Source organism: Oryzias latipes, chromosome 16 (genome assembly GCF_053564925.1).
Source record: "Oryzias latipes strain Hd-rR chromosome 16, Olatipes_Hd-rR_3.1".
NCBI classification, from domain to species: domain Eukaryota; kingdom Metazoa; phylum Chordata; class Actinopteri; order Beloniformes; family Adrianichthyidae; genus Oryzias; species Oryzias latipes.
In genome coordinates, this window is record NC_136252.1 from 28,826,972 (window position 1) to 28,839,140 (window position 12,169).

The 12,169-nt window shown below is 38.5% G+C and overlaps 1 protein-coding gene across 2 annotated transcripts; it reads right to left on the reverse strand.

Moving 5' to 3' along the window:
- Positions 1–775: 775 nt before the first annotated feature.
- Positions 776–11,940, reverse strand: lsr (lipolysis stimulated lipoprotein receptor). 2 transcript variants are annotated; one of them, XM_011485701.4, is made up of 11 exons: positions 11,703–11,940; positions 10,052–10,381; positions 8,153–8,272; positions 7,786–7,842; positions 6,501–6,647; positions 6,105–6,302; positions 5,978–6,034; positions 5,670–5,786; positions 4,124–4,412; positions 2,124–2,559; positions 776–1,468 (listed from the first exon to the last, which is right to left on the reverse strand). In XM_011485701.4, the coding sequence occupies exons 1-11, from the start codon at positions 11,740–11,742 to the stop codon at positions 1,433–1,435; spliced, it is 1,827 nt and encodes a 608-aa protein (XP_011484003.1). In that variant the 5' UTR covers positions 11,743–11,940; the 3' UTR covers positions 776–1,432. The 2 variants fall into 2 exon arrangements, with proteins under 2 accessions (XP_011484003.1, XP_004078372.1); XM_004078324.5 differs by lacking the exon at positions 7,786–7,842.
- Between the last annotated feature and the right edge of the window lie 229 nt (positions 11,941–12,169).

The window sequence follows — 12,169 nt, forward strand, 5'->3', positions numbered from 1 at the left end:
CTCAATTTGAAACAACAATGAAACGTAATCCATTCGTAAAATGACAGAGAGATGGAGGTCCAAGTCCTGGACTTTAAGTTGGGAAAAAGTTGAAAGCATCTCCCTTTTTGATCATTTTGGAAAATTGGCAGTTCAGAGTTAACTGGATCCATTTCACTAGTCCAGTTTTAGAGGGAGATGGACTAGCTATAAACACATTAGAGAAACAGACAGACTTTTGGCTTTTAAAGGAAAACTGATCAAGTTTGGACAAATAAATCAGCCCTTAAAATATCTATTTTAATGTACAGTGTTCATTGAAATGTACGGGACCTAAATCTTGAAAAAAATAATCCAAGAAAGGTAAGAATCTGTCAAGTAGGATAACATGTTTAAAATCACTTCACTGCACACTTTAGCGACTTTTCTCAGACAGACATTTTCACATTTTAAACTCTAAAAATTCAATCATTTTTAAAAAAAATAAAAAATGAAAGTATTTGATTTGGCAACCTGAACGTATTCTGTAAAGAGACGAGGCACAGAGGAGAGCGATTCCCAATGCTCTACAGCCAATCAGGATGCAGAACACAGAGCATGGTTTAAAAAAAAGAAAAAGTGCAAAACTTAACTGACTAAGATCCACAAAACTGTGAGAGCGCGAAAGGTGAACTGCTTTACGGCGAGGATGCACTGTATTACATAACTGACGTCTGTGGTAGTCTGTGTGGAGCTGCAAACCACAGGTTGATCTGACAAAACAGCACCATCTAGTGGTGAACCAAACCAGTCAGTGTTTCAGGCGGAGGCTTTTATTGTAAAACAATTTGTTACACGATTTGATCATTCTTACTGCTTTGCTTTAAAAGTTTGTGTGGATTAAATGTGTATGCATTCCAATTAAAAAAAAACAGGAAAAAAAATAGATATGAAGCTAAAAGATAAAAAAAATTTGAACTGCATATGAATTTGCAAGAACTTATTTACAGTGAACATTTAAACATTTGTAAAGTTGAAGCAATCATTAAATGTACAGGGTTTCTTTACAAAAAAACACATTTATCACAAGTACAAAACAGGCAAAAAATAAAAGGTTTTCTCCATTTCTACATAAGCAACTAATCGAAGAGAAAAACAAACAAACATAAGGCATTTGATCCCAGTTGAAGTCTTTTAACCATTCAGATGTAAACATAACAACTTTCATGCAAACTTTATTATTTTTATTTTTTACACACTAAGGCACTTGTGGCAGCCACAGTATCTATGCATGAGAAGGCATGACATGTTTAATCTGTGTCCAGCTTTCCTGCATAGAAAACAAAAGTTTAAACTAAAAGTACATTTTGAAAATACATTTTGAGGGGAATTAAAATTTAGGGGAGAGTGCTATTTACAGTTCTAAAGCAAATTTCATCGATAAGTTGAGATTTACACCAAATCTTTGCTGACTTTACACAACCAGACTTTCCCGACTCACTGCTCCATTCTGCAGGAAAGAAAGAAAAAGGAGGAGTCGATCAACATGTTTCACAATAAAAGAGGCTCTTATTTTCACAGAAAGCCCAAAAGGTTTCTGCAAGAGTTTAGCAAAAGGCATCAAAAAGAAACCATTCTTCAGTCTTTAAGACATAACGATCATTCAGATTTAAATCACTGGCCTCTTAAGACATCAAGACTGTTTTTGAACACTTTTCTTACATTAGAGAAAACATCTCACCCTGTAGGGCAAATTTTAAATTGTTTTTTTTTTTCATGTAAAGCTGTGGGGAGACGCTGCTTAGACCTTTTTTGTTTCTAGTTAAAAGCTTCAGGAAAATGTCAGAGCAAACTATTTTCTTTAGAAAAACTGCTAAGAATTTAGCTTTTAATATTTTTAAGTAAGTAGATGTTTTTTTAATAAACTGATCCAACAATAGCGGCTCCAGAAACGCCTCCAACATGTTTTTTAAACATGTTTAACGTGATTTTAGTTAAAAATATATACATTATTTTGTGAATGTTTTCCTTTAAGAAAGAGTAAAATTACTGTAACACAAAAAAAACTACTTTCAGCAACAAATTTACACATTTTAGTTTAAACAAATAAAGAAAAAAAATTTTTTTTTTGCAATTTAAACCTGAAATCGTTCAATGCGACTCACCTTGCGTAAGTTGGACTTCTTTGAAGAAGACACGCTTTCGTTGTCGCTGTATGGTGGCGGGTAATTATCGTGACGACCAGGATATCCAGAGGGCGGGTTCAGTGGAAGGGGCGGGGCTCTCACCCGGTCCGAGCGGTCGCTCTCACTATCCAGTCGCTCCCTGCTGCGGGCCCTCTGCTGCTCGCCCATCCTCTTTCTCTCCATGGCCTCTCGCAATAAACTGTCGTCGTAGTCGTCCCGGCCTCTGGCACCCCCGCCATTCCGCCGATCCCTGTCTATGTCCATCAGATCATCACGACTTCGGCTGCGTCGGCCGGAAAGCTCACTAGAGGCCTCTCCCCCTCGTCGCCCTTGACTGCTGGGAGAGTAATCCCGGCGCCCGCGGTCATAGTCCCGGTCGTAGCCGCCGCGAGCGCTGTTGCTCCAGTCGTCAGATCTGCATGAACACAAAACGTTGAGGTGAGTGTTCTGGCTCACCTAGTGACATGTTGCAGGACAGCGTCTGAAGGTCAGCCTGACCTTTCTTTTTTTTTAAATCTCCGTCCGTCAGGAGAGAGTAAAAACTGAAGCAGGAATAAAATCAGGGGACCTTTTTTTACTATTGCCTCGAAGAAAATAAGAATAATATAAAAAGTTCAAGATGCCCAAGAAGGCCGGCTCCCCATCCCACAGCAGGTCTCTGTCTGGCCACCAGCTCACGTCCCAGGAGCCGGCATAGTGATGGGGATGGCTCCAGCCCCATCACTATACAGACTGTCCAGGGTGTACCCGCCTTCGCCCAGCCATAGCCGGATGGATGCTGATCGGCGATATGGTTCAGACGAGTACCAGATTGCGCCGCGCTGCTGTCAGACCTTTGTGCCGCACCCGTTGCTCAAATCCCGCAGCTGCACCTCAGAACGCGTCTGTATCATTAACTTTTCATTAAAACTGGCTGCTTTGTGAGAATAAACCAACATAAAGACGGAAGAAGATAAGTTAGAAGAAACAAAGGTGTACTGAAACAAAAGCAGCATTACTAAGCCGGAAAGTCCCACAGCTCGTTGGAAGAGGGCGAGGGCGTGTGTAAGTGTGTGTTCATTTCGCAAACAAATGGAAAGTACTATAAAAACCTTTTTTTTGTTTTGTTTTTTGCACAAAGAAAATGATTCACCAGCAGATGAACTTTGACGGAAGCTCACTTTAAAAATTTATTGTTTTAAAAATCGGAATATTTCTAACTCTGGGTGTACCTAATAAGGATGTTACTGGTTTTCAAAGAATTTACATTTGGAACATAATGTAATGTGAAGACGATGAATTACTCAAAGATGGGATGTGGTTTTCTGCTGATCAATGATGTCCTGTGCTTCTGTGCAGAAAGGAAACAGAGTTTGAGCTCTTTCTTTGCAGTGGTTGAAAAGGTAAAGTTCACAGACATAGGGGGTCGTATAGTTGCTCGGTGCCGCAGTTGTTAGCGCTCTTGCCTTAAAGGAAGAAGAAAACTGGGACCCCCCCACCCCACCCCCCTGCTTTTACTAAGCAGATCATCTACATAGATGAATTTGATTTTGAATAAATGCATTTTGTAAGTAATTTTTTTCTGCCTTTTTTTGTGTCAGAAAAATACAGATAATAGATAGACAGATAAAAACTTTATTAATCTCCCAAGGGAGAAATTCAGGTGTCCGGCAGCAAAACATACACAACAACTTACAATAAATAACAATAAAATAATAGTTCATAAAATAGCAGTTCCTATCAGGCAGATTTGTTACTGAACCGAAATGAACAAAGCCCTATGAAACTCTGAATCAACCGAATTGAGATTTTAGCATATTGTTACACCCCTAATTGTGGATAAACATTTTTTTGTTTTACAAAAGATTACTATTCCTTAAGCACTCAATGAGTAAACACATCGAGTGCTTGATTTGACGTTAAAACTATTGCTCATTTGATGTAAAGTTATTCATTTGTAGACTGGAAGTTAAAGTCTTGCAGTACTCAGTAGAACTCACCCTCTCCTGCCTCTGGGCTCCTCTGGGCGTCTGTGTGGAGGGTCGTCATCTCTTGGGTAACGCCTTCCAATGTCATCCAGGTTGTCCATGGAGCGAGCACGCACGCGATCTCCCATGTAACCGTCACCGCGGTGCGGGTAATCATCGCGATGGCGGCCTTGCTGGGACACGCTGCTGATCGTGCTCATGGCGTCATCTGGGTCAAACGCCCTGGGTGGGGGCTGGGAGCGACCCCCCCGGCCGCGAGGATCGGCATCGTGCAGAGAGCTGACCTCACTCATGTTATCCACTGAAAAGGTTCAAAGGGAGAAGATTGATTGATTGATTTGATTTATTTAAGTGTCATGCACTAATGTGCCCAGCCCACACGGGCTTATATGACACTGAAAAACAAAATACACAATACATCCCCATCACAAAAAAAAAATCCAATAACCCCCCTAATCAGAGTCTAACAGAATACATAGTGTCCATTCTTATTGTCCATGCCTTTGACACAAAATTTGTCAAAAGATTTCATTTTCAAAAAGCCAACGTAAAATTTTGTCTTCAGATAACCAAAACAAATCAGGAAATTTCTTTTGTATGACATCATACATACTAAGTCTCTGTTTTTCATACAAAGGAAAATAAAACAAAAAATGAAATTCATCCTCCATCACTTGCAGCTCACAGACCTCACAGTCTTTCCTACTCAGGAATGCCTTTAAAGCGCCCTACTTCCACCTGTAGGGGGAGCACTCCTGCTCTCAGTTGAGCACATAAGGATCTTTGTCCTCTTTTTCAGTTATATATAACATATGGCTCAGCAGAAAATGTGTCCTTAATTTGCAAATAAGTTCGTAATTTTGGTTTTTGAAGCAGTTTCATTTTCCAGTCTTTTTCATGATAACCAACTAAAGTTTCCTTAACATTATCTATCTTACATTTCAAACAATTAAAAAATAATGATTGTAGGTTCACAGAGGAGAGAAGAGAGAAGAAATGAAGCTTACAAGAAAAAGCTATAAATGTATTGGCGACGAACGAGAGAGTCATTTAGCACGACAAAGATTCCCTTTACTTCTTACTTTAATCCAAATGAAACGTTTGTTCTAGTAAGGAAAATTCGCTTATTTTAGATACATCTAAAATTTTTTAATATATCAAATACATTTTTCAAATGAAAGCAATAAATTGAGATTCTTTAAAAACAGTCCTCAAAAAGAGATTAACATTTTTTCAAGAAACTAAATAAGGGAAACTAATTTGAAGCCAAGTTTCAATAAATTAAAAGTAAAAATAACTTTGTGTGAACAAACTGGCATCTTTGTATTTCAGTAATATCACAGTTTGCTATTTCTTATGTATATAAGAATAGGAAGTACAGAGTACTTTAAATTGTTTGTAGTATTTACAAACTAGTGATTTTATCCACTTGTATCCCTAAATGTGAATTAGTAAATTGTTTTCTGGTCTTCTTTCTGTGTTTTATGAGTCTGTTAACATGACAAATTGAATGATAGTTTAGTGATTCATGTGGTTTCAAGGACAGATTGTCACTCACTGCGTTTGTAACCAGCAGGTCGTGCAGGATCTAGCGTTGCGAGCTCCTTCTCCATGTAGTAAATGGCACGTGTAGCATTTCCATCGGAGTCCACCTGAATGCGATAGCCGCTGCGAGCTGAAGAGACGGAAAGCAGAGATATTCTGTTCGTCTGGTTTGAGACCAAACCAAGCTTTACCTTGGCATTTATCTGGTTAACAGAATTTTAAAATGAAAGTTTTAAACTTCCACTTGTGTTTTCAGAACTGCATTACGGCTTGTACTAAGCAGTTTCCATTGCTTTTGGCTTTTCCTTTCCGTTCACTTACTCGGGTCCCCTCTGCCATCCTGACCGTGAAGCAAAGGCACCTGGGATCCCTGTCCAACTGCAAAACACAAAATGCTAAGTGAACGACGGCCCAGCAGAGCCAGAATTTCCAAGTCGTCAATATTTACCTGAACTGGCGCCGTCATATTCATAGCCGTAACCATTGTGAGGGGGCGGCTGTCCTGCTCCGTTAGGCAAAGGCAGCAGGGGCATGGCATTTACTTGCGAGCCTCCATATATCGGCTGAGCATATGTGCTGGGCGGATAGAGAGAGGCAGCATACTGACCGGCCATTCCTTTCTTCACTGCTTTCCCTGCCTCGTAGACTGCAAAACAGTTAGAGAAGGTGGATTGAAACTTTATTGTAGAGGAAGATGAAAGTCAGTTTACATTTCCATTACAAACAAAACACAATAGTTAAAACTATGATTTATTCATTTAAATGATGCCCTCATATGTTGATCAGATGCTACCTTTAGTTATCTGCTGAGTTTAAAGGAGAGACAACTGTGTGGTGTACTTACGGGCTCGTGGGCAGCAGCAGCGGTCTGGGCAGCAAGGGCAGCTGACGTAGCAGCAGCAGGTGTGAGGGCAACACTGGCACCAGCAAATTCCAATCATGAGCAACAGCAGCAGGAAGCCCAAAACCACGAGGACGACCAGCAGCCAGTCTGTGCAGATCCGCAGGTGAGACAGAGAATTGACGTGTTAAAGGGTTGCTTCCCTTACAAAAAGACCGAGAGGTGTTACACTGAAGGGACTTATTTGCAGATACATCTTTATTTTGGGGAAGTGGAAAGGTTTTGTGACATATAAAACAGATTTTTTTAAATAAAAATGGAAGAAACTCATGAAATCTGAAATGCAAAAAAACTTCAGTTTGATTTAGAAAATAAAACAACTCAAGTAAAAGTGGAAAAAAGGCAACAAGAATAGGAATGAAAAGAAGACAGCGTATAACCTTAAACCTTTCTATATGCATCAGTTAAATAATCACCTAACATTAAAAAAGAAAAGAACAACAAAAACATTAATCCTCCCTAAAAAGAGAAGGAAAACTAGATTAAAGGTCATTTCATTGTTTTTTAAAAGAGTGAATGAGAAAAGTTTGTCTGTAGTTTCTGTTCTCAGACGGGGTTACCATGGTGATCGGGCGAGCGAAATACATTAACATAACACTCAAATGTTTATTTCCCCCCCAAACTGGAAAGACATGTTCAGTCTGAAGGTTTAGGCTGCATGTCCCTGCAATCCCTCCCATCCTCTGTTCAAAGAGGTGGACAAACTGAGAAGCAGCTTTAGCGACTGCAGCCACCAAGAAACCGAGCAACGATCATGTCAGAAATGCAGGAACTGACTAATATCCGTAATAACAGCTGCTTGAAACATGTTCAAATAGAGAAGAGCTTTCTGTTGACGGCAATTTTTGTTTTTGGTTACACTATTCCTTTTGGTTGATTCAGAACCCCATCACCACCAGCCAACCACAACATCTAGCTGTGCATTTTCATCACAGGAAATCGAGCCTCACGTTAGAGACAAAATGTTAAAACTGTTAAGGATGTTTCGTAGAAATGATAAGATTGATTTAATAAAGAGAAACTGAAACAGAATCAGATTTATTTGGAGTAAATGACATTAAAAAGAGAATACTCCAGAAATGTGCTGGCTTTAAATTGCACATGTGCCAGAATATAACTACAATCTCTTTTCAATCATCAAAGGAAGACTGCGGTTATTTTACATTTCAGCTGTTTAAACAGCTTTCACCGTGGGACTGAAACTGCTAAATCAAGTGGCTTGTACTACCTTCCATAATCAGTAAGTCAATGCCAGGCAGGAGGTCAGTAGTATTAGACTTTCTCTCTGTGAAAGAAAGATAAAGCCACAATTACTTTAAAGTAGCGTCTGCTTGTTTTTTTACTGCCCACAGCTTTCAACTCCAAATACTTTTGAGAACTTTGTTTGTGGCAAATATCTTTCATTAAGCCCCAGATAAAAAAAAAAGGTAAAGTCAGCTCATAAAGGTTTTTGGGAACGTTTTGCTCCAAATGGTTTGGTATTCATTTCTGTTGTAGAACAGAAGATTTAAATAAAAGAAAAAAGGGGGAAAAAAGAAGAAAGCATACACCGACACACCAATGCTTGGGTTCTTATTTATTATTTGGAAACTCACCAAGAACAAGGAGCTCTGTGTAGTCTTCACTAGTCCCTGTGAGATCTTGGGATGAGATGACGGAGCAGTAATACACACCGCTGTCTCCCCAAGCAGTCTGTACGATGTTCAGGTCTGCCTCTGGAAGCAACATCTTTCTTTGGTTATCTTTTCAACCATAGGGAACACTTAAAATCCTTTAATTTTCCCAAAAATAGATGGTGGGTCTTTTGTATCCAGTGTGCCTAATGAGTGAATTTTGAACTCAAATGTATTGTCTGTGGCACACAGCGCTATAGTACAACTACAAACCCACAGTGCTTGATGAATTGTTGGGGCATCACGGCTATCACAATAAGGTGACTCGAGCAGGAATACGTACCTGTACTCTGCTTAAAAATAATCAGACTGGTTCTTTTATATTCACACTGTTGCAACTGAACAATGTTGAGGTATTGTAGTCTAAAGTTTTAATTCAGATATCAAGTTCTTAATTTAATAAATTTCCGTAATGGTTATAAGCAAATAACAGTAAATAATTATTTTTTTCTGATAGGAATGAAAATGGCATCCTTTGAGTCCTTGAGTTTCAAAGACTTGTACACTTAGAAGTCTTTTGAAAAAGATAACTTTTTAAACGCAGCAGACAACAAAAAAAAGCCACTTAGGAAAAAAAATAAACATAAAGTAGTTTCCTCCATCAGTTAGGTTTGGAGATCTTCGTGACACTTTCACAGTTTCTTAGTCATTTAAAGAGCAGATCTAACAGAAATGGATAGACACATGGGCCGCACCTTAGAACCGTTCTGTTAGTATGAGTCAGAATGAATCTATCAAAGAAATATGTCCTATGGTCTTAAAGTGATGTACTATGAAAAGACAACAAAGTAGTTATAAAATAATTTGAATCATAGACATAAAGCTACTAGTTGTTGCTTTTTCATTAAACTTGGGATCATTATTGTTTATTTGCACACATTTGAAGGTCAACCACAGGAAGAGAACATCTGTGTGTAAATTAGAGGAACTAAAGAGAAAAACAGTGAGGCCGTAAGAAACAGAGGTGAAGAAGGTGGAGGACCGAAGTATTTAGGGCAACAGATGATGTGGAAAAGAGGTGAAGAGATTTCTGCAAGCAGATTAGAACAGCTGGAGGATCTTTTTTAGGATTTTTAGGTATGTGATTTAAGAGCATCATCAAGAATGACAGGAAAGTTGTAGAAGACTAAGTTGGGATCCGCCGTGTTTAGAGACGGTGAATGTTTTGGAGATAAATGCAGGGAAGCAGATTGAGAAGGTTTAGGTGGTCAGAGGAGGAACAGTGGTTATGTTGATGCTTAAGTTGGAGCTGCCGGGAAAGAGGACTTAAAGGAAGACCAAAGAGGAGGTTCATGGGTAGTCAAGGAGAGCACGGGAATAGTTTGTGAGTAAGAACACAAAGTGACCCCTGAAGCGAACGGCCAAGACACAAAGAAGCATAAAGCTTAGATTATGAGCATTAAGTGCAGAATATAATATGCAGTGTTTACTTTCATTATGAACCAGAAAATGTGTTATATTTTTAGCTAAAAATATTGTATCTTATTTTTATAAAGATTATTTAGATTGTTTTCCCTTTCATGAAAATCATTTAACTATATGGCTTCAAAAGTAAAGACCTGACTAAAAGATTAAATGTGACTTTAAAAAGTTTATTTACAAAGCCTCAAAACGCCAGCATTTGTTGGAAAGCCTTAAACAAAAATCCTACTTCCTTTTAATAAAATTTTTAACTTTTTATTTTGGACTTAATTTCATGATTTTTTTTTCAATAAAACTAAAATCTATCGATTTGTCTTTAATGAAATCTTTTTAAAACATCCCCAAAACATTAGTCGCATAAATAAATAAATGTGCACAAAAGGGGGCAGATCAACTTACTGTTCACGATGGAAATCTTTCGACCCGAGTACTCTTTGCCCAAAGTAACGGCATCTCCCTGCTTGGAAGCAACCACCCGGACCGTCCTCTGACTGTCTCCACATTCAATAGTGGGGTTGTAGTTGGGGTTGTTCTGTGACAGGATGTTATCTGCACTGTTGGGATTGAGGGCAGCTTGGACCGGGTCCCGGCAGTAAGATTTGTACTTCCATGTGATCACAGGAGGCTGCGAGGCGGTCGTCTGGAAGTCACAGGTCAAGGTGACGGGCTGGAATAGGATGACGACGGATCTCCTGGTAGGACAAGTGACTGTGACAGCCAGGGAAGACTCTGGACAGAACAGAAAGAAGTTCATATTTGAATTGGCCTTAGAGGTACATGACGAAACACGAAATGCAGCCGACATTTTGCAACAAGGGGGAACTGTTACTCAGTCCGTCTAAACATTTAAGGTGCGGCACATAAACAGCATTACCTCACTTCAAGTATCGCTGTGCGTGGGAGTTATGAAAAACCACACACCAAAAAAAAATATATAATTCTAAATGTCAGTACAGGATTCATACAATAGTCAAAATGCAATGATTAGATTTATTGTACTAGAGACTGCTTATTGGGAATGTAAATCTCTAGAGCCATAGGACAAAACCAAAGTTACTTTGTTTTATGGGTTTTCTGCTTTCTAGTTGTGGATGTGATCACAGCTAACTCTCATGAAAACACTACATGACACAGGCTTTAGTAATAATATGTAGTTGTAGAGTTAGATAAGTTAATTCTTCTCTAGGAGTTCTGGTAAATCCCCTGTCTGTCCTGGGGGAGGATCCCTCCTTCATGTGGGCACCCCTGAGGTTTCTTCGTTTTTTCCGGAATCCGTTTTTTTAGGAGTTTTCCTTACCGCGAAGGGGGGTCTAAGGGCAGGGATGCCAGTATAGCTTAGTCAGTTTGTTAGTTCATTTTAGTATTTTCCTATTGAACTCTATGTATACATGATCCTTTTGAGTTCATGTTTCTCTTTTTCAATTACCAATACAAAACCCATTGAGACGACTGGTGTTGTGATTTTGGGCTATACAAATAAAATTGAATTGAATTGAATAATTATCCTGCCCACGGGTCTAATTTACTAGGAGAATAGTTTCTGGCATGATGAGTCAAAAACTATATAGAAAAAAAAAAGAAGGAGCAGCTAGCCTTAATATAATCAAGGCTAGCTGCTCTTCTTTTTTTTATATAAAATCTCAAAAAAGCTGCTCCTTCTTTTTTACAAAATCTCAAAAAAATACCACAAAGTTGTTAGTAAGATTAACAATAACCAGTAGTATCACCAAAAAAATAGCATACATTTGCAAACTTTGTCTCTCTTGTCACACGCACCTAAGTTTTCAAAATATACACACAAAGAATAAATAAAATTAAAAAAACATACCATAACCACTTGCAACTTAATAAAAAAAAATAATAATTAAAGGTTTTTCAAATTTGAACTAAACAAAAACGTTTACAATATGTAAAAAAAATAGTGCTACTAAATACACAAACGCATTGAAACTAATAAATAATTGTCGAATAAATGCGTCAAACAAGGAAAAGGAAATAATCACGGAAGAGGGCCCACCCAGTCAGTGGAACGAGAACAAGGCCAGCTTACCTGTCGCCATTAAAAACGCAACGATTACCGCCCAAAACATGATTAATCCGGTAATTTCTGCCTTTTTAATCAACCAAAATAATCAACTCACTAAAAAAAAAACACTTATTGAAACCTAATGTTATACATAATATAAAACGGGACCGTTGTTTTGTTCAGCCAGGTAGCGTCGCCTCCATTTTGTACCTTCTTCTAAAGAGAGAAAAAGGCGGTCCCTGAGTGTTTCAAGCCACACAGATACTCTCGACAGGTAAACATTCACACAGGTGGAGAAACCATTTTTTTTTACATGGGTGGATTTTGTTCAATAACTGGTACAATTTAGTTTAAGAAACGTGACTCAAACGACAGAGAACAGATATAAATTAGACAAAAATGTGATATTCATCGACTAACATTACTTCTATAGTAATATGTTTCCTTAACATAAATACTTTTTACTAGCACCCTACCCATACTCCCTTTCG

Excerpts from the sequence above, each read along its gene's own strand:
- lsr (XM_011485701.4), bottom strand. The coding sequence starts at position 11,742 with ATGTTTTGGGCGGTAATCGTTGCGTTTTTAATGGCGACAG. Across the intron at positions 7,843-8,152 it reads CACAGAGCTCCTTGTTCTTG|AGAGAAAGTCTAATACTACT; the intron begins GTGAGTTTCCAA and ends TTTCTTTCACAG. Across the intron at positions 4,413-5,669 it reads ACCTGCTGGTTACAAACGCA|TGGATAACATGAGTGAGGTC; the intron begins GTGAGTGACAAT and ends GAACCTTTTCAG.